Source organism: Oncorhynchus nerka, linkage group LG20 (assembly GCF_034236695.1).
Source record: "Oncorhynchus nerka isolate Pitt River linkage group LG20, Oner_Uvic_2.0, whole genome shotgun sequence".
NCBI lineage: Eukaryota > Metazoa > Chordata > Actinopteri > Salmoniformes > Salmonidae > Oncorhynchus > Oncorhynchus nerka.
Genome location: NC_088415.1, coordinates 49,747,882 through 49,772,422, shown reverse-complemented (window position 1 = coordinate 49,772,422; position 24,541 = coordinate 49,747,882). Strand labels below are relative to the sequence as shown.

Below are 24,541 nucleotides of genomic sequence, written 5' to 3'. Positions count from 1 at the left end.
GTTTGAGAAACATCTGACAGGGGAGCAGAGTTAGTTCTGTCAGGAAGGCAGAGTAACACCCTAATAACTGTATAGTCTACTCTATCCAAATATTAATCGAAAACAATCAATGTGGGTTAAACGTATTTGGTTATTGATGTGTGTCGTAAGGTATGTAAACGGAAGTGATTCTGTGAACAACACTCATGTAATGATGAGTAACTTTTAAGACGCCCCGAGCTAATACCTTGGCTTTAACTGCACCGACAGGGGTGTGTGTGTTTGCATGTGTGTGTTCCCCCTACCTCTTGTCTGTGGAGCTGGATGCCTGGTTCATCTCGCTGTTGGAAATGAAGTTGTGGATTTCCGAGATGTAAGAGTCCTCTTTCTCATCTAAAAGTGCATGGTGATCTGGCTCGGAGTTGGGAGAGGAAATGTTGTTTCCTAGGTTGGAGAGGATCCCAGAGTGTTGACTCACTGTTAGCAAGACACACACACACACACACACACACACACACACACACACACACACACACACACACACACACACACACACACACACACACACACACACACACACACCAGTTAGTAACAGCATATAAAGCTATAATCAACATCAGGAATAGGGAACTACACTCGATGAGATGCGTAACATGTTTAGTTAAAGTCTACTCACCCCTTGCACAGTTGTTACATTTTGCTGCCTTAAAAAAACTAAAAGGGATCTGCTCCACAAGTGAAAGAAACAGTATAGAACATTGTCTTGATTGTGTATGTCTTCACATGCCACAGTTAATACCTGGTTGAAGTAACTTTGGCAGCAATTACAGCTGTAAATCATTTTTAATAACATTCTATCAACTCTGCATAACACTAAGGGCAACATGCAGTGCCTTCAGAAAGTATTCACACCAGTGGAGGTTACTCAGAGGAGGAAGGGGAGGACCATCCTTCTCTGTGAAAAATCATAAAACATTTAAAAAGTGATCAATTTGAGTTAAAACTAAAGTAAATATATTGTCACTGTTTTACAGTGAAGGTCTACAGTAGCCTCAACAGCACTCTGTAGGGTAGCCCTATGGTGTAGCCGGAGGACAACTAGCTTCTGTCCTCCTCAGTACAAAACCCAGGAGGCTCATGGTTCTCACTCCCTTCCATAGACTTACACAGACTACCAGAGCTCTTGCAGCATGAATTGACATGTTGTCCACCCAATCAAAGGATCAGATAATTAATATAGTACTGAAAGCATAAGGTACAGCTAGCTAGCACTGCAGTGCATAAAATGTGGTGAGTAGTTGACTCAAAGAGAGAGAAAGACAATAGTTAAACAGTTTTGAACAAATTCCTTTCTTCCAAAATGAAGGAGAAACATTCAGTTTCACTTACTTAGCTAGCAAATGCAGCTAGCTAGTTTAGCCTACTCAAACATGGCAGCCACACTGTATTGTGAGAAAACCAATCTATTTAATCAAGTGAGAAAGCCAATCTATTTCATCCATTTTGAATTCAAGCTGTAAAACAATGAAACGTTGAATAAGTTAAAGGGTATAAATATTTTCTGAAGGCAGTGTACATGTAACTGCCAAAATAATGGAAATACTTGGTGAATGAGGGTTCTGGCAGCTCTTATGGTGCAGGTTGCATTTTCCTGTCATGGTTTAGGTCCACTCAACCCCTTAGAGGGCAAGGCAAACACCAATAAATACACAGCCATTCTGAGTGATCACCTTCAACCTATGGTGAATCATCTCTAACCTGATGGGAGTTGATAACAATGCCTCCATCCACAGGGCACCAGCAGTCACTGAATGGTTTGATGAGCATGGGAATTATGTAAACCATATGCCATGGCGATCTCAGTTACCAGATATTAAACCAATTGAACATTTATCGGAGATTCTAAGGCAGCGTTTTCCACCACCATCAACAAAACACCAAATTAAGGAATTTCTCGTGGAAGAATGCCACATCCCTCCAATAGCGGTCAAGGTGCATTGAAGCTGTTCTGGCGGCTTGTGATGGCCCAACGCCCTATCAAGACACTTTATGTTGGTGATTCCATTATTTTAGCAGTTACTTCCGTTTCCGTTGTTTTTGTCAAAATTGCTTAAACTGAGTAAATTTGGTTGGGAATCACTGATGGACAGCAATATTCAAACCTTTATAGTCAGGACTGAAATAGTCAGTCAACACCTCTTAAAAAGCCGTTCTGCTGTGTCTTTAAAATGTATGTAATTGCCCTGATGAAAAATTGAAGTTAGGTATTCAGATTAGATTATTTAGTCACATGCGCAAAGTTGCAGATGTAGGTGCAGTGTACATGTAAGGGATCTCTTCCTCCTCTTCTGAGGAGGAGTAGCGAGAAGGATCGGAGGACCAAAACACAGCGTTGTAAGTGTCCATAATTTAATGAAGCAAAATGAACACTGAACAAAAACAACAAACAAACAGTCCCGTTAGGTGAATGACAAACGCTAAAACAGAAAATAAACACCCATGAAACCCAGGTGGAAAAAGGCTACCTAAGTATGATTCTCAATCAGAGACAACTAATGACACCTGCCTCTGATTGAGAACCATACTAGGCCGAACACAAAAACCAACATAGAAAAACAAACATAGACTGCCCACCCCAACTCACACCCTGACCATACTAAAACAAAGACAAAACCAAGGAACTAAGGTCAGAATGTGACAGTACAGCGAAATACTTAAGCTCCGAGCTCCCACAGTGCAGGTGTGAATGAAACAATAATAAGAGAAACTATTAGGGGGACACGGGGAGGTGACTAGTGGTGGCTATACAGCAGCCTGATGTTCTGGGGGTAGAAGGTATTGGCCAATCTGTTCGTTTTAGCCATGATGCTCCTGTACTGACCGTGTCTTAGTGATAGGATCAGGGAGGACAGGCCATGGCTCGGGTGACTGAGGTACCTAAAGATCTTCTTGACTTTCCTGTGACACATGGTGTTGTAGGTGTCCTGGAGGCCAAACAGTGGTGCGTTCGGCTGAGCGTACCACCCTCTGGAGTGCCTTGGGGTCAGCATTTTTCAGAAGGTGTTCCTGTAACTTTTACCTCTTCTACCTTTCATATGGGTTTTGATCCTAACAAACTCCCCAGTCCTTGCCGGTGACAAGCTTATCCGTAACATGATGCTGCCACCACAATACTTGCAAAGTTTCCCATCATTGCATTCACTCCGCATTACTGGCTGGTGACAAAGTAAAAAGGTCTATATTGAAAAATCTATTTAAAATCATCCATTATGTTTGCAACAAGGCCCTTATGCAATACTGCAAGACAACACGGCAAATAATTCACTTCAAATAAAAACGTCAGGTTTGGGTCAAATGCATCACATCACAGAGTGAAACCCTCTGTATTTTCAAGTAATATGGTGGCAGCATCATGTTATGGGTATGCTTGGCTGTCAGGATCAAAATAAATATGATAGCAGCAAAGCTCAGGTCAAAAGGAAAACCTGCATGTCTTCTAAATGCAGAGTTTTATTTTTCAGTGGAACAATTACTAAAAATATAATGCCAAAGACACTCACATTCGTTTTGAGTGTTTCTGAGGGGTCCCATTTAAAGTTAAATCTACTTGAAAGGTTTACATTTTGCTGTCCATAAATGATTCCAACCAAATTTACTGAGCTTTTTTTTGGACAAAAACAATGGATATAATGTTGCTTTAACAGTTGTGCAGAGTTGGTAGAATCTTATTCAAAATGATTTACAGCTGTAAGGTGCTTCCACCAAGTATTGACGTGGTGTGAAGACATACACAATCAAGACATTTTCACTTTCTATTTTTTATTCATTTCACTTTGAAAATGTGGAGCAGGTTGTGTATCCAATTTAATCCCTTTTTAGGTTTTATTTAAAGGAAGTAAAATGTGACAACTTTGCAAGGGGTGTGTAAACTTTCACTGTAGTTAAAGTGAATGTACTGTATGTACATGTTAATGCAGTCAACATAGTCAATGTTATCATTTACAGTACGCTCACCAGTATTAAAGAAAATAGGTAAATGCTACTTTCTTTGAGGCTGTGAATAACAAGCATGTACTGTAGGTTAAAGGGACAGTAAACTCCAAAACCAATGTTTGTCAGATCTGGAAATGATATTTATATTTTCCATTAATTTGAGGTTATAATGACATATCACTGAATCTACAAAACAGGTGGCCTTGGACATAAGATGTTTGAAAATATCTGATAAGCTTGGTAACACAGCTGATCTAGGGGGAGGGGTTCATTAGGTGAACAGGGACCCACTGGGCAGGTGCTCGTGCTCATGCTTCTTTAGATTTGATGGTATAACACAGCTGATCTAGGGGGAGGGGTTCATTCGGTGAACAGGGACCCACCGGGCAGGTTCTCGTGCTCGTGCTTCTTTAGGTGGCGGTCCAAGTTGGTCTGCTGGCCGAAACAGCGGTTGCACAGGTGACACTTGAAGGGCTTCTCCTTGTTGTGGATGTTGCGTACATGCCGCTGGAGGTTGGAGGAGATGCTGAACGAGCGGTCACAGTATTTACACCTGGGGGGGTAGAGAGAGATTTCATATATTTCTGTATTTGCTTTGGTAATGGAAGATTAAAGTGAATCTAACTGAATTGAAAGAGAGAAAGAAATTGAAAAGTTAGAGTTAGAGAGAATGAGAAAGAACAGGGGAGGAGAGGGAAGCAGAAAGAGAGAGAAAGGAGAAGAGAGGTAGAGGGGTAAGACAGGCAGAGAGAAGGGAAGCAGAGAGAGAGAGAGAGAGAGAGAGAGAGTACAGGTAGAGAAAGAAGTAAGGGAGAAGGAGTGAGCTTGGGAGGTAGAGGGGTAAGACAGGCAGGGAGAAGGGAAGCAGAGAGAGAGAGAGAGAGAGGGAGTACAGGTAGAGAAAGAAGGAAGGGAGAAGGAGAGAGCTTGGGAGGTAGAGGGGTAAGACAGGCAGGGAGAAGGAGTAGGCTTGGGAGGTAGAGGGGTAAGACAGGCAGGGAGAAGGAGTAGGCTTGGGAGGTAGAGGGGTAAGACAGGCAGGGAGAAGGAGTAGGCTTGGGAGGTAGAGGGGTAAGACAGGCAGGGAGAAGGAGTAGGCTTGGGAGGTAGAGGGGTAAGACAGGCAGGGAGAATGAGTAGGCTTGGGAGGTAGAGGGGTATGACAGGCAGGGAGAAGGAGTAGGCTTAGGAGGTAGAGGGGTAAAACAGGCAGGGAGAAGGGAAGCAGAGAGAGAGAGAGAGAGAGGGAGTACAGGTAGAGAAAGAAGGAAGGGAGAAGGAGAGAGCTTGGGAGGTAGAGGGGTAAGACAGGCAGGGAGAAGGAGTTGGCTTGGGAGGTAGAGGGGTAAGACAGGCAGGGAGAAGGAGTAGGCTTGGGAGGTAGAGGGGTAAGACAGGCAGGGAGAATGAGTAGGCTTGGGAGGTAGAGGGGTATGACAGGCAGGGAGAAGGAGTAGGCTTAGGAGGTAGAGGGGTAAAACAGGCAGGGAGAAGGGAAGCAGAGAGAGAGAGAGAGAGAGGGAGTACAGGTAGAGAAAGAAGGAAGGGAGAAGGAGAGAGCTTGGGAGGTAGAGGGGTAAGACAGGCAGGGAGAAGGAGTAGGCTTGGGAGGTAGAGGGGTAAGACAGGCAGGGAGAAGGAGTAGGCTTGGGAGGTAGAGGGGTAAGACAGGCAGGGAGAAGGAGTAGGCTTGGGAGGTAGAGGGGTAAGACAGGCAGGGAGAAGGAGTAGGCTTGGGAGGTAGAGGGGTAAGACAGGCAGGGAGAAGGAGTGAGCTTGGGAGGTAGAGGGGTAAGACAGGCAGGGAGAAGGAGTGAGCTTGGGAGGTAGAGGGGTAAGACAGGCAGGGAGAATGAGTAGGCTTGGGAGGTAGAGGGGTAAGACAGGCAGGGAGAAGGAGTAGGCTTGGGAGGTAGAGGGGTAAGACAGGCAGGGAGAAGGAGTGAGCTTGGGAGGTAGAGGGGTAAGACAGGCAGGGAGAATGAGTAGGCTTGGGAGGTAGAGGGGTAAGACAGGCAGGGAGAATGAGTAGGCTTGGGAGGTAGAGGGGTAAGACAGGCAGGGAGAAGGAGTAGGCTTGGGAGGTAGAGGGGTAAGACAGGCAGGGAGAAGGAGTAGGCTTGGGAGGTAGAGGGGTAAGACAGGCAGGGAGAAGGAGTGAGCTTGGGAGGTAGAGGGGTAAGACAGGCAGGGAGAATGAGTAGGCTTGGGAGGTAGAGGGGTAAGACAGGCAGGGAGAAGGAGTAGGCTTGGGAGGTAGAGGGGTAAGACAGGCAGGGAGAAGGAGTAGGCTTGGGAGGTAGAGGGGTAAGACAGGCAGGGAGAAGGAGTAGGCTTGGGAGGTAGAGGGGTAAGACAGGCAGGGAGAAGGAGTAGGCTTGGGAGGTAGAGGGGTAAGACAGGCAGGGAGAATGAGTAGGCTTGGGAGGTAGAGGGGTATGACAGGCAGGGAGAAGGAGTAGGCTTAGGGAGGTAGAGGGGTAAAACAGGCAAGGAGAAGGGAAGCAGAGAGAGAGAGAGAGAGAGGGAGTACAGGTAGAGAAAGAAGGAAGGGAGAAGGAGAGAGCTTGGGAGGTAGAGGGGTAAGACAGGCAGGGAGAAGGAGTAGGCTTGGGAGGTAGAGGGGTAAGACAGGCAGGGAGAAGGAGTAGGCTTGGGAGGTAGAGGGGTAAGACAGGCAGGGAGAAGGAGTAGGCTTGGGAGGTAGAGGGGTAAGACAGGCAGGGAGAATGAGTAGGCTTGGGAGGTAGAGGGGTATGACAGGCAGGGAGAAGGAGTAGGCTTAGGAGGTAGAGGGGTAAAACAGGCAGGGAGAAGGGAAGCAGAGAGAGAGAGAGAGAGAGGGAGTACAGGTAGAGAAAGAAGGAAGGGAGAAGGAGAGAGCTTGGGAGGTAGAGGGGTAAGACAGGCAGGGAGAAGGAGCAGGCTTGGGAGGTAGAGGGGTAAGACAGGCAGGGAGAAGGAGTAGGCTTGGGAGGTAGAGGGGTAAGACAGGCAGGGAGAAGGAGTAGGCTTGGGAGGTAGAGAGGGGTAAGACAGGCAGGGAGAAGGAGTAGGCTTGGGAGGTAGAGGGGTAAGACAGGCAGGGAGAAGGAGTAGGCTTGGGAGGTAGAGGGGTAAGACAGGCAGGGAGAAGGAGTGAGCTTGGGAGGTAGAGGGGTAAGACAGGCAGGGAGAATGAGTAGGCTTGGGAGGTAGAGGGGTAAGACAGGCAGGGAGAAGGAGTAGGCTTGGGAGGTAGAGGGGTAAGACAGGCAGGGAGAAGGAGTGAGCTTGGGAGGTAGAGGGGTAAGACAGGCAGGGAGAATGAGTAGGCTTGGGAGGTAGAGGGGTAAGACAGGCAGGGAGAAGGAGTAGGCTTGGGAGGTAGAGGGGTAAGACAGGCAGGGAGAAGGAGTAGGCTTGGGAGGTAGAGGGGTAAGACAGGCAGGGAGAAGGAGTAGGCTTGGGAGGTAGAGGGGTAAGACAGGCAGGGAGAATGAGTAGGCTTGGGAGGTAGAGGGGTATGACAGGCAGGGAGAAGGAGTAGGCTTAGGAGGTAGAGGGGTAAAACAGGCAGGGAGAATGAGTGAGCTTGGGAGGTAGAGGGGTAAGACAGGCAGGGAGAAGGAGTGAGCTTGGGAGATAGAGGGGTAAGACAGGCAGGGAGAATGAGTAGGCTTGGGAGATAGAGGGGTAAGACAGGCAGGGAGAAGGAGTGAGCTTGGCAGATAGAGGGGTAAGACAGGCAGGGAGAAGGAGTAAGCTTGGGAGATAGAGGGGTAAGACAGGCAGGGAGAAGGAGTGAGCTTAGGAGATAGAGGGATAAGACAGGCAGGGAGAAGGAGTGAGCTTGGGAGATAGAGGGGTAAGACAGGCAGGGAGAAGGAGTTAGCTTGGGAGATAGAGGGGTAAGACAGGCAGGGAGAAGTAGTGATCTTGGGAGATAGAGGGGTAAGACAGGCAGGGAGAAGGAGTGAGCTTGGGAGGTAGATGGGTAAGACAGGCAGGGAGAAGGAGTGAGTTTAGGAGATAGAGGGATAAGACAGGCAGGGAGAAGGAGTGAGCTTGGGAGGTAGAGGGGTAAGACAGGCAGGGAGAAGGTGTGAGCTTGGGAGATAGAGGGGTAAGACAGGCAGGGAGAAGTAGTGATCTTGGGAGGTAGAGGGGTAAGACAGGCAGGGAGAAGGTGTGAGCTTGGGAGATAGAGGGGTAAGATAAATAAACTGAACATTGGTAAAGAAAGGAGAGGTGGTCTAAATGTTGCAATGGTCATTAAAATTGTAAAAAGTTTTAAAACAATTCTAGTAAATGCAACAGTTGGACAATGGATGAAGATACTCCAACCTGGTTACATGTTTTAAATCTGTCAGGTAGAGACTGAGTTATAGCACATAAAACATTTTACTGGCACAAACAAATAATGGAGTTTTGGTGGGAATTAAGGTATTCCATTTATTGTAAAATGTAATCTTTTTTGAAATCTACAGTATATACATTTTCTAATGGTATCAGGTATTTATTTTATAATTTGTGGTAAAAAAAAAACATAATTATATGTGCCTCATTTGCATAAATACACTGGGTGTATTTGCATATATGAATACATTAACATAAAGGTTAGAACAGGACTGCAACCACACAAACTTCCTCAGCCTAGGCCTTCCTGCAGCCACCTGCTCTGTCTAGGACTACCAGCTCTGTCTAGGCCTACCTGCTCTGTCTAGGCCTACCTGCACTGCCTAGGTGTACCTGCTCTGTCTAGGTCTACTTGCTCTGTCTTGACCTACCTGCTCTGTCTAGAACTACCTGCTCTATCTAGGACTCCCTGCAGCCACCTGCTCTGTCTAGGCCTACCTGCTCTGTGTAGGACATCCTGCTCTGTCTAGGCCTACCTGCTCTGTCTAGGCCTACCTGCTCTGTCTAGGACTACCTGCTCTGTCTAGGTCTACCTGCAGCCACCTGCTCTGTCTAGGACTACCTGCTCTGTCTAGGTCTACCTGCAGCCACCTGCTCTGTCTAGGCCTACCTGCTCTGTCTAGGACTACCTGCTCTGTCTAGGCCTACCTGCTCTGTCTAGGACTACCTGCTCTGTCTAGGACTACCTGCTCTGTCTAGGTCTACCTGCAGCCACCTGCTCTGTCTAGGTCAACCAGCAGCCACCTGCTCCGTCTAGGTCTACCTGCAGCCACCTGCTCTGTCTATGTCTACCTGCAGCCACCTGCTCTGTCTAGGCCTACCTGCTCTGTCTAGGCCTACCTGCACTTCCTAGGTCTAACTGCTCTGTCTAGGCCTACCTGCTCTGTCTAGGCCTACCTGCTCTGTCTAGGTATACCTGCAATGTCTATGTCTACCTGCTCTGTCTAGGCCTACCTGCACTTCCTAGGTCTACCTGCTCTGTCTAGGCCTACATGCTCTGTCTAGGCCTACCTGCTCTGTCTAGGTATACCTGCACTGTCTATGTCTACCTGCACTGTCTATGCCTACCTGCTCTGTCTAGGCCTACCTGCTCTGTCTAGGCCTACCTGCTCTGTCTAGGACTACCTGCACTGCCTAGGTCTACCTGCTCTGTCTAGGTCTCCCTGCTCTGTCTAGGTCTACCTGCTCTGTCTAGGTCTACCTGCAGTGCCCAGGTCTACCTGCTCTGTCTAAGTCTACCTGCTCTGTCTAGGTCTACCTGCTCGGTCTAGGTGTACCTGCTCTGTCTAGGTCTACCTGCACTGCCTAGGTCTACCTGCTCTGCCTAGGTCTACCTGCTCTGTCTAGGCCTACCTGCTCTATCGAGGCCAACCTGCTCTGTCTAGGCCAACCTGCAGCTACCTACTCTGTCTAGGACTACCTGCAGCCACCTGCTCTGTCTAGGTCTACCTGCACTGCCTAGGTCTACCTGCACTGCCTAGGTCTACCTGCTCTGTCTATACCTACATGCTCTGTCTAGGCCTACCTGCACTGCCTAAATCTACCTGCTCTGTCTAGGCCAACCTGCTCTGTCTAGGATTACCTGCTCTATCTAGGCCAACCTACTCTTTATAGGCCAACCTGCAGCTACCTACTCTGTCTAGGACTACCTGCAGCCACCTGCTCTTTCTAGGTCTACCTGCTCTGTCTAGGTCTACCTGCTCTGTCTATACCTACCTGCTCTGCCTAGCTCTACCTGCTCTGTCTAGGCCAACCTGCTCTGTCTAGGACTACCTGCTCTATCTATGCCAACCTGCTCTGTCTAGGCCAACCTGCAGCTACCTACTCTGTCTAGGACTACCTGCAGCCACCTGCTCTTTCTAGGTCTACCTGCTCTGTCTAGGTCTACCTGCTCTGTCTATACCTACCTGCTCTGCCTAGCTCTACCTGCTCTGTCTAGGCCTACCTGCTCTGTCTAGGTCTACCTGCACTGTCTATGTCTACCTGCACTGTCTATGCCTACCTGCTCTGTCTAGGCCTACCTGCTCTGTCTAGGCCTACCTGCTCTGTCTAGGACTACCTGCACTGCCTAGGTCTACCTGCTCTGTCTAGGTCTACCTGCTCTGTCTAGGTCTACCTGCAGTGCCCAGGTCTACCTGCTCTGTCTAAGTCTACCTGCTCTGTCTAGGTCTACCTGCTCGGTCTAGGTGTACCTGCTCTGTCTAGGTCTACCTGCACTGCCTAGGTCTACCTGCTCTGCCTAGGTCTACCTGCTCTGTCTAGGCCTACCTGCTCTATCGAGGCCAACCTGCTCTGTCTAGGCCAACCTGCAGCTACCTACTCTGTCTAGGACTACCTGCAGCCACCTGCTCTGTCTAGGTCTACCTGCACTGCCTAGGTCTACCTGCACTGCCTAGGTCTACCTGCTCTGTCTATACCTACATGCTCTGTCTAGGCCTACCTGCACTGCCTAAATCTACCTGCTCTGTCTAGGCCAACCTGCTCTGTCTAGGATTACCTGCTCTATCTAGGCCAACCTGCTCTTTATAGGCCAACCTGCAGCTACCTACTCTGTCTAGGACTACCTGCAGCCACCTGCTCTTTCTAGGTCTACCTGCTCTGTCTAGGTCTACCTGCTCTGTCTATACCTACCTGCTCTGCCTAGCTCTACCTGCTCTGTCTAGGCCAACCTGCTCTGTCTAGGACTACCTGCTCTATCTATGCCAACCTGCTCTGTCTAGGCCAACCTGCAGCTACCTACTCTGTCTAGGACTACCTGCAGCCACCTGCTCTGTCTAGGCCAACCTGCTCTGTCTAGGCCAACCTGCAGCTACCTACTCTGTCTAGGACTACCTGCAGCCACCTGCTCTGTCTAGGTCTACCTGCTCTGTCTAGGTCTACCTGCTCTGTCTATACCTACCTGCTCTGTATAGGCCTATCTGCACTGCCTAGGTCTACCTGCTCTGTCTAGGTCTACCTGCTCTGTCTAGGTCTACCTGCTCTGTCTATACCTACCTGCTCTGTATAGGCCTATCTGCACTGCCTAGGTCTACCTGCTCTGTGTAGACCAACCTGCTCTGTCTAGGCCTACCTGTTCTATCTAGGCCAACCTGCTCTGTCGAGGCCTACCTGCAGCTACCTACTCTGTCAAGGACTACCTGCAGCCACCTGCTCTGTCTAGGTCTACCTGCTCTGTCTAGGACTACCTGCTCTGTCTAGGCCAACCTGCAGCCACCTGCACTGTCGAGACTGCATAATTCAAGTGTGCACCTCTCAAACACAGGAAATAGATGGCTGAAAAACACAGATCCATAGGTGGGCGGTGCATGCTCATTGATATTAATTGAGATGCCTATTCCAGATGGTAAACAACAGCAACGACCCAGAGCAAGAATGCTTCAGTCAAAACATTATTACACCACTACACATCTACAATACTAAATGTATAATACCACAATACTACACCACTACAATACTAAATGTATAATACCACAATATTACAGGACTACCTATCTACAATGCTAAATGTATAATACCACCATACCACAATATTACACCACTACATATCTACAATACTAAATGTATAGTACCACCATACCACAATTTTACACCACTACATATCTACAATACTAACTGTTTAGCACCACCATACCACAATATTACACCACTACATATCTACAATACTAAATGTATAATACCACAATATTACACCACTACAATACTAAATGTATAATACCACCATACCACAATATTACACCACTACATATCTGCAATACTAAATGTACAATACCACCATACCACAATATTACACCACGACATATCTACAATACTAAATGTATAATAACAACGTACCACAATATTACACCACCACATATCTACAATACTAAATGTATAATACCATCATACCACAATATTGAACCACTCCATATCTACAATACTAAATGTATAATACCATCACAGCACAATATTACACCACGACATATCTACAATACTACATGTATAAAACCACCGTACCACAATATTACACCAGAACATATCTACAATACTAAATGTATTATTCCACAATATTACACCACTACATATCTACAATACTAAATGTATAATACCACCAATCCACAATATTACACCCCTACATACTGTATCTACAATACAAAATGTATAGTACCACCATACTACAATATTACACCACTACGTATCTACAATACTAAATGTATAACACCACCATACCACAATATTACACCACTACATATATACAATACTAAATGTATAATACCACCACACAACAGTATTACACCACTACATATCTACAATACTAAATGTATTATACCACAATATTACACCACTACATATCTACAATACTAAATGTATAATACCACCATGCCACAATATTACACCCCTGCAATACTAAATGTATAATACCACCACACCACAATATTACACCACTACAATACTAAATGTATAATACCACTATACCACAATATTACACCACTACATATCTACAATACTAAATGTATAATACCATCATACCACAATATTACACCACTCCATATCTACAATAATAAATGTATAATACCATCACACCACAATATTACGCCACGACATATCTACAATACTACATGTATAAAACCACCGTACCACAATATTACACCACTACATATCTACAATACTAACTGTATAGCACCGCCATACCAGAATATTACACCACTACAATACTAAATGTATAATACCACCATACCACAATATTACAACACTACAATACTAAATGTATAATACCACCATACTACAATATTACACCACTACAATACTAAATGTATAATACCACCATACCACAATATTACACCACTACATATATTCAATACTAAATGTATAATACCACAATATTACACCACGACATATCTACAATCCTAAATGCATAATACCACAATATTACACCACGACATATCTACAATACTAAATGTATAATACCAACGTACCACAATATTACACCACTACGTATCTACAATACTAAATATATAAAACCACAATATTACACCACTACAACACTAAATGTATAATACCACCACACCACAATATTACACCACTACATATCTACAATCCTAAATGTCTAATACCACAATATCACACCACTACATATCTACAATACTAAATGTATAGTATCACCATATCACAATATTACACCACTACACATCCACAATATTACACCACTACAATACTAAATGTATAATACCACCATACCACAATATTACACCACTACATATCTGCAATACTAAATGTACAATACCACCATACCACAATATTACACCACGGCATATCTACAATACTAAATGTATAATACCAACGTACCACAATATTACACCACTACACATCTACAATACTAAATGCACAATACCACAATATTACACTACTACATATCTACAATCCTAAATGTATAATACCACAATATTACACCACTACATATCTACAATACTAAATGTATAGTATCACCATATCACAATATTACACCAATACAATACTAAATGTATAATACCACCATACCACACTATTACACCACTACATATCTGCAATACTAAATGTACAATACCACCATACCACAATATTACACCACGGCATATCTACAATACTAAATGTATAATACCAACGTACCACAATATTACACCACTACTTACCCACAATACTAAATGTATAATACCACCATACCACAATATTACACCACTACATATCCACAATACTAAATGTATAATACCACAATATTACACCACCACATATCTACAATACTAAATGTATAGTACCACCATACCACAATTTTACACCACTACATATCTACAATACTAACTGTTTAGCACCACCATACCACAATATTACACCACTACATATCTACAATACTAAATGTATACTACCACCATACCACAATTTTACACCACTACATATCTACAATACTAACTGTTTAGCACCACAATACCACAATATTACACCACTACATATCTACAATACTAAATGTATAATACCACAATATTACACCACTACAATACTAAATGTATAATACCACCATACCACAATATTACACCACTACATATCTGCAATACTAAATGTACAATACCACCATACCACAATATTACACCACGACATATCTACAATACTAAATGTATAATACCAACGTACCACAATATTACACCACCACATATCTACAATACTAAATGTATAATACCATCATACCACAATATTGAACCACTCCATATCTACAATACTAAATGTATAATACCATCACAGCACAATATTACACCACGACATATCTACAATACTACATGTATAAAACCACCGTACCACAATATTACACCACTACATATCTACAATACTAAATGTATAATACCACCAATCCACAATATTACACCCCTACATACAGTATCTACAATACAAAATGTGTAGTACCACCATACTACAATATTACACCACTACGTATCTACAATACTAAATGTATAACACCACCATACCACAATATTACACCACTACATATATACAATACTAAATGTATAATACCACCATGCCACAATATTACACCCCTGCAATACTAAATGTATAATACCACCACACATTTACATTTAAGTCATTTAAGTCAGACGCTCTTATCCAGAGCGACTTACAAATTGGTGCATTCACCTTATGACATCCAGTGGAACAGTAGTGCATCTAAATCTTTTAAGGGGGGTGAGAGGGATTACTTCATCCTATCCTAGGTATTCCTTAAAGAGGTGGGGTTTCAGGTGTCTCCGGAAGGTGGTGATTGACTCCGCTGTCCTGGCGTCGTGAGGGAGTTTGTTCCACCATTGGGGGGCCAGAGCAGCGAACAGTTTTGACTGGGCTGAGCGGGAACTGTACTTCCTCAGTGGTAGGGAGGCGAGCAGGCCAGAGGTGGATGAACGCAGTGCCCTTGTTTGGGTGTAGGGCCTGATCAGAGCCTGGAGGTACTGAGGTGCCGTTCCCCTCACAGCTCCGTAGGCAAGCACCATGGTCTTGTAGCGGATGCGAGCTTCAACTGGAAGCCAGTGGAGAGAGCGGAGGAGCGGGGTGACGTGAGAGAACTTGGGAAGGTTGAACACCAGACGGGCTGCGGCGTTCTGGATGAGTTGTAGGGGTTTAATGGCACAGGCAGGGAGCCCAGCCAACAGCGAGTTGCAGTAATCCAGACGGGAGATGACAAGTGCCTGGATTAGGACCTGCGCCGCTTCCTGTGTGAGGCAGGGTCGTACTCTGCGGATGTTGTAGAGCATGAACCTACAGGAACGGGCCACCGCCTTGATGTTAGTTGAGAACGACAGGGTGTTGTCCAGGATCACGCCAAGGTTCTTAGCGCTCTGGGAGGAGGACACAATGGAGTTGTCAACCGTGATGGCGAGATCATGGAACGGGCAGTCCTTCCCCGGGAGGAAGAGCAGCTCCGTCTTGCCGAGGTTCAGCTTGAGGTGGTGATCCGTCATCCACACTGATATGTCTGCCAGACATGCAGAGATGCGATTCGCCACCTGGTCATCAGAAGGGGGAAAGGAGAAGATTAATTGTGTGTCGTCTGCATAGCAATGATAGGAGAGACCATGTGAGGTTATGACAGAGCCAAGTGACTTGGTGTATAGCGAGAATAGGAGAGGGCCTAGAACAGAGCCCTGGGGGACACCAGTGGTGAGAGCACGTGGTGTGGAGACGGATTCTCGCCACGCCACCTGGTAGGAGCGACCTGTCAGGTAGGACGCAATCCAAGCGTGGGCCGCGCCAGAGATGCCCAACTCGGAGAGGGTGGAGAGGAGGATCTGATGGTTCACAGTATTGAAGGCAGCCGATAGGTCTAGAAGGATGAGAGCAGAGGAGAGAGAGTTAGCTTTAGCAGTGCGGAGCGCCTCCGTGATACAGAGAAGAGCAGTCTCAGTTGAATGACTAGTCTTGAAACCTGACTGATTTGGATCAAGAAGGTCATTCTGAGAGAGATAGCGGGAGAGCTGGCCAAGGACGGCACGTTCAAGAGTTTTGGAGAGAAAAGAAAGAAGGGATACTGGTCTGTAGTTGTTGACATCGGAGGGATCGAGTGTAGGTTTTTTCAGAAGGGGTGCAACTCTCGCTCTCTTGAACACGGAAGGGACGTAGCCAGCGGTCAGGGATGAGTTGATGAGCGAGGTGAGGTAAGGGAGAAGGTCTCCGGAAATGGTCTGGAGAAGAGAGGAGGGGATAGGGTCAAGCGGGCAGGTTGTTGGGCGGCCGGGCCGTCACAAGACGCGAGATTTCATCTGGAGAGAGAGGGGAGAAAGAGGTCAGAGCACAGGGTAGGGCAGTGTGAGCAGAACCAGCGGTGTCGTTTGACTTAGCAAACGAGGATCGGATGTCGTCGACCTTCTTTTCAAAATGGTTGACGAAGTCATCTGCAGAGAGGGAGGAGGGGGGGAGGGGGAGGAGGATTCAGGAGGGAGGAGAAGGTTGCAAAGAGCTTCCTAGGGTTAGAGGCAGATGCTTGGAATTTAGAGTGGTAGAAAGTGGCTTTAGCAGCAGAGAGAGAAGAGGACAATGTAGAGAGGAGGGAGTGAAAGGATGTCAGGTCCGCAGGGAGGCGAGTTTTCCTCCATTTCTGCTCGGCTGCCCGGAGCCCTGTTCTGTGAGCTCGCAATGAGTCGTCGAGCCATGGAGCGGGAGGGGAGGACCGAGCCGGCCTGGAGGATAGGGGACATAGAGAGTCAAAGGATGCAGAAAGGGAGGAGAGGAGGGTTGAGGAGGCAAAATCAGGAGATAGGTTGGAGAAGGTTTGAGCAGAGGGAAGAGATGATAGGATGGAAGAGGAGAGAGTAGCGGGGGAGAGAGAGCGAAGGTTGGGACGGCGCGATACCATCCGAGTAGGGGCAGTGTGGGAAGTGTTGGATGAGAGCGAGAGGGAAAAGGATACAAGGTAGTGGTCGGAGACTTGGAGGGGAGTTGCAATGAGGTTAGTGGAGGAACAGCATCTAGTAAAGATGAGGTCGAGCGTATTGCCTGCCTTGTGAGTAGGGGGGAAGGTGAGAGGGTGAGGTCAAAAAGAGGAGAGGAGTGGAAAGAAGGAGGCAGAGAGGAATGAGTCAAAGGTAGACGTGGGGAGGTTAAAGTCGCCCAGAACTGTGAGAGGTGAGCCGTCCTCAGGAAAGGAGCTTATCAAGGCATCAAGCTCATTGATGAACTCTCCGAGGGAACCTGGAGGGCGATAAATGATAAGGATGTTAAGCTTGAAAGGGCTGGTAACTGTGACAGCATGGAATTCAAAGGAGGCGATAGACAGATGGGTAAGGGGAGAAAGAGAGAATGACCACTTGGGAGAGATGAGGATCCCGGTGCCACCACCCCGCTGACCAGAAGCTCTCGGGGTGTGCGAGAACACGTGGGCAGACGAAGAGAGAGCAGTAGGAGTAGCAGTGTTGTCTGTGGTGATCCATGTTTCCGTCAGTGCCAAGAAGTCGAGGGACTGGAGGGAGGCATAGGCTGAGATGAACTCTGCCTTGTTGGCCGCAGATCGGCAGTTCCAGAGGCTACCGGAGACCTGGAACTCCACGTGGGTCGTGCGCGCTGGGACCACCAGATTAGGGTGGCCGCGGCCACGCAGTGTGGAGCGTTTGTATGGTCTGTGCAGAGAGGAGAGAACAGGGATAGACAGACACATAGTTGACAGGCTACACAAGAGGCTACGCTAATGCAAAGGAGATTGGAATGACAAGTGGACTACACGTCTCGAGTGTTCAGAAAGTTAAGCTTACGTAGCAAGAATCTTATTGACTAAAATGATTAAAATGATACAGTACTGCTGAAGTAGGCTAGCTGGCAGAGGCTGCGTTGTTGACTATGTAGGCTAGCTGGCAGTGTCTGCGTTGTTGACACTACACTAATCAAGTCGTTCCGTTGAGTGTAATAGTTTCTACTGTGCTACTGTGCTGCTATTCGGGGCTAGCTGGCTAGCTAGCAGTGTTGATTACGTTACGTTGCGTTAAAAGAACGACAATAGCTGGCTAGCTAACCTAGGAAATCGCTCAAGACTACACAATTATCTTTGATACAAAGACGGCTATGTAGCTAGCTATGTAGCTAGCTACGATCAAACAAATCAAGCCGTTGTACTGTAATGAAATGAAATGAAAATGTGATACTACCTGTGAAGCGAAATGCGACCGGGTTGTTGAGTGAGGAAGTTCAATTCGGTTGCAGTGTCTCCTACGTTAAGGACGACAAATAGCTGGCTAGCTAACCTCGGTAAATTAAGATAATCACTCTAAAACTACACACTCTAAACTACACAATTATCTTGGATACGAAGACAGCAAAGACAACTATGTAGCTAGCTAACACTACACTAATCAAGTCGTTCAGTTGAGTGTAATAGTTGTGCTGCTAATCGGTAGACGGTGGACTAGCTAACGGTGGACGTTAGCTAGCTGGCTAGCTGCGGGGCAGTGTAGACTGCGTTAGGACGACGAAATACGATAATTACGCAATTATCTATGATACAAAGACGGCTATGTAGCTAGCAAAGAAGAAATTGCTAAGATTAGACAAATCAAACCGTTGTACTATAATGAAATGTAATGAAATGTAATACTACCTGCGGACCGAGTGCAGATGCGACCGCTCGCTCCAACCCGCTCCACACCACAATATTACACCACTACAATACTAAATGTATAATACCACTATACCACAATATTACACCACTACATATCTACAATACTAAATGTATAATATCATCATACCACAATATTACACCACCACATATCTACAATACTAAATGTATAATACCATCATACCACAATATTACACCACTCCATATCTACAATACTAAATGTATAATACCATCACACCACAATATTACACCACGACATATCTACAATACTACATGTATAAAACCACCGTACCACAATATTACACCACTACATATCTACAATACTAACTGTATAATACCACCATGCCACAATATTACACCCCTGCAATACTAAATGTATAATACCACCACACCACAATATTACACCACTACAATACTAAATGTATAAAACCAACATACCACAATATTACACCACTACAATACTAAATGTATAATACCACCATACTACAATATTACACCACTACAATACTAAATGTATAATACCACCATACCACAATATTACACCACTACGTATCTACAATACTAAATGTATAAAACCACAATATTACACCACTACATATTGTCAATACTAAATGTACAATACCACCATACCACAATATTACACCACTACATATATTCAATACTAAATGTGTAACACCACAATACCACAATATTACACCACGACATATCTACAATCTAAATGTATAATACCACAATGTTACACCACTACATATCTACAATACTAAATGTATAATACCAACGTACCACAATATTACACCACTACGTATCTACAATACTTAATGTATAAAACCACAATATTACACTACTACATATCTACAACACTAAATGTATAATACCACAATACCACAATATTACACCACTACAACACTAAATGTATAATACCACCACACCACAATATTACACCAATACATATCTACAATCCTAAATGTCTAATACCACAATATTACACCACTACATATCTACAATACTAAATGTATAATACCACCATACCACAATATTACACCACTACATATCTGCAATACTAAATGTACAATACCACCATACCACAATATTACACCACGGCATATCTACAATACTAAATGTATAATACCAACGTACCACAATATTACACCACTACACATCTACAATACTAAATGCATAATACCACAATATTACACTACTACATATCTACAATCCTAAATGTATAATACCACAATATTACACCACTACATATCTACAATACTAAGTGTATAGTATCACCATATCACAATATTACACCACTACAATACTAAATGTATAATACCACCATACCACACTATTACACCACTACATATCTACAATACCACATGTATAATACCACAATAACACAATATTACACCGCTACATATCTACAATACTAAATGTATAATACCAGCACACCACAATATTACACCACTACTTACCCACAATACTAAATGTATAATACCACCATACCACAATATTACACCACTACATATCCACAATACTAAATGTATAATACCACAATATTACACCACCACATATCTACAATACTAAATGTATCATACCACCATGCCACAATATTACACCCCTGCAATACTAAATGTATAATACCACCACACCACAATATTACACCACTACAATACTAAATGTATAATACCACTATACCACAATATTACACCACTACATATCTACAATACTAAATGTATAATACCATCATACCACAATATTACACCACTACATATCTACAATCCTAAATGTCTAATACCACAATATTACACCACTACATATCTACAATACTAAATGTATAGTATCACCATATCACAATATTACACCACTACACATCCACAATATTACACCACTACAATACTAAATGTATAATACCACCATACCACAATATTACACCACTACATATCTGCAATACTAAATGTATAATACCACCATACTACAATATTACACCACTACAATACTAAATGTATAATACCACCATACCACAATATTACACCACTACGTATCTACAATACTAAATGTATAAACACCACAATATTACACCACTACATATTGTCAATACTAAATGTACAATACCACCATACCACAATATTACACCACTACATATATTCAATACTAAATGTGTAACACCACAATACCACAATATTACACCACGACATATCTACAATCCTAAATGTATAATACACAATGTTACACCACTACATATCTACAATACTAAATGTATAATACCAACGTACCACAATATTACACCACTACGTATCTACAATACTAAATGTATAAAACCACCACACCACAATATTACACCACTACATATCTACAATCCTAAATGTCTAATACCAGCACACCACAATATTACACCACTACTTACCCACAATACTAAATGTATAATACCACAATATTACACCACTACATATCTACAATACTAAATGTATAATACCAACGTACCACAATATCACACCACTACACATCTACAATACTAAATGTATAATACCACAATACCACAATATTACACCACTACAACACTAAATGTCTAATACCACCACACCACAATATTATACCACTACATATCTACAATCCTAAATGTATAGTATCACCATATCACAATATTACACCAGTACACATCTACAATACTAAATGTATAATACCACAATATTACACCACTACATATCTACAATACTAAATGTATAATACCACCATACCACAATATTACACCACTACACATTTACAATACTAAATGTATAATACCACCATACCACAATATCTACACCACTACCACATATCTACAATACTAAATGTACAATACCACAATATTACACCACTACAATATTACACCATACCACAATATTACACCACTACATATCTACAATACTAAATGTAATACCACAATAACACAATATTACACCGCATACATATCTACAATACTAAATGTATAATACCAGCACACCACAATATTACACCACTACTTACCCACAATACTAAATGTATAATACCACCATACCACAATATTACACCACTACATATCCACAATACTAAATGTATAATAGCACAATATTACACCACTACATATCTACAATACTAAATGTATAATACCACCACAACACAATATTACACCACTACATAGCCACAATAGTAAATGTATAATGCCACAATATTACACAACTATATATCTACAATACTAAATGTATAATACCACCATACCACGATATTACACCACTACAATACTAAATGTATAATACCACCATACCACAATATTACAACACAATAAATGTATAATACCCCATACCACAATATTACACCACTACATATCTACAATACTACATGTATAATACCACGATACCACAATATTACACCACTACATATCCACAATACTAAATGTATAATACCACCATACCACAATGTTACACCACTACATATCTACAATACTAAATGTATAATAACACAATATTACACCACTACATATTTACAATAATGTTACTAAATGTATAATACCACCATAACACAATATTACAGCACTACATATCTACAATACTAAATGTATAATACCACCATAACACAATATTACAGCACTACATATCTACAATACTAAATGTATAATACCATCACACCACAATATTACACCACTACATATCTACAATACTAAATGTATAATACCACCATACCACAATATTACACCACTACATATCTACAATACTAAATGTAATACCACAATATCACACCACTACATATTAACAGTACTAAATATTACACACCACTATTACAATATCATACAATACTAAATGTATATATTACACCACTACATATCTACAATACTAAATGTAAAATACCACCACACCACAATATTACACCACTACATATCTACAATATAAATGTATAATACCACCACACCACAATGTACAATAATCTACAATACTAAATGTATAATACCACAATATTACACCACTACATATCTACAATACTAAATGTATAATACCACCACACCACAATATTACACCACTACACATCTACAATACTAAATGTATAATACCACAATACTACAATACAATACTAAATGTATAATACCACCATACCACAATATTACACCACTACATATTTACAATACTAAATGTATAATACCCCCATACCACAATATTACACCACTACACATCAACAATACTAAATGTATAATACCATCATACCACAATATTACACCACTACATATCTACAATACTAAATGTATAATACCATCACACCACAATAATACACCACTACATATCTACAATACTAAATGTATAATACCACCATACCACAATATTACACCACTACAAATCTACAATACTAAATGTATAATACCACAATATTACACCACTACATATTAACAATACTAAATCTATAATACCACCACACCACAATATTACACTACTACATATCTACTATACTAAATGTATAATACCACAATATTACACCACTACATATCTACAATACTAAATGTAAAATACCACCACACCACAATATTACACCACTACATATCTACAATACTAAATGTATAATACCACCACACCACAATATTACACCACTACAATACTAAATGTAAAGTACCACCACACCACAATATTACACCACTACATATCTACAATACTAAATGTATAATACCACAATATTACACCACTACACATCTACAATACTAAATGTATAATACACAATATTACACCACTACATATCTACAATACTAAATGTATAATACCACCACACCACAATATTACACCACTACACATCTACAATACATCACAATACTACACCACTACAATACTAAATGTATAATACCACCACACCACAATATTACACCACTACACATCTACAATACTAAATGTATAATACCACCACACCACAATATTACAATACTACACATCTACAATACTAAATGTATAATACCACAATATTACACCACTACATATCTACAATACTAAATGTATAATACCATCACACCACAATAATACACCACTACATATCTACAATACTAAATGTATAATACCATCACACCACAATAATACACCACTACATATCTACAATACTAAATGTATAATACCACAATATCACACCACTACATATTAACAGTACTAAATCTATAATACCACCACACCACAATATTACAATACTACATATCTACTATACTAAATGTATAATACCACAATATTACACCACTACATATCTACAATACTAAATGTAAAATACCACCACACCACAATATTACACCACTACATATCTACAATACTAAATGTATAATACCACCACACCACAATATTACAATACTACACATCTACAATACTAAATGTATGATACCACAATATTACACCACTACATATCTACAATACTAAATGTATAATACCACCACACCACAATATTACACCACTACACATCTACAATACTAAATGTATAATACCACAATACTACACCACTACAATACTAAATGTATAATACCACCATACCACAATATTACACCACTACATATTTACAATACTAAATGTATAATACCCCCATACCACAATATTACACCACTACACATCAACAATACTAAATGTA

At 42.6% G+C, this 24,541-nt stretch overlaps 1 protein-coding gene across 1 annotated transcript in view; it reads right to left on the bottom strand.

Annotated features, from left to right (window-relative positions):
• Window positions 1–280: 280 nt before the first annotated feature.
• LOC115120562 (histone-lysine N-methyltransferase PRDM16-like) overlaps window positions 281–24,541 on the bottom strand; it is a 329,075-nt gene continuing 304,814 nt past the window's right edge. The window contains exons 11-12 of the mRNA XM_065006067.1: window positions 4,356–4,525; window positions 281–423 (exon numbers count right to left, since the gene is read on the bottom strand). Of these exons, the coding sequence (XP_064862139.1) occupies window positions 281–423; window positions 4,356–4,525 (313 nt within the window). The remainder of the gene's footprint in view (window positions 424–4,355; window positions 4,526–24,541) is intronic.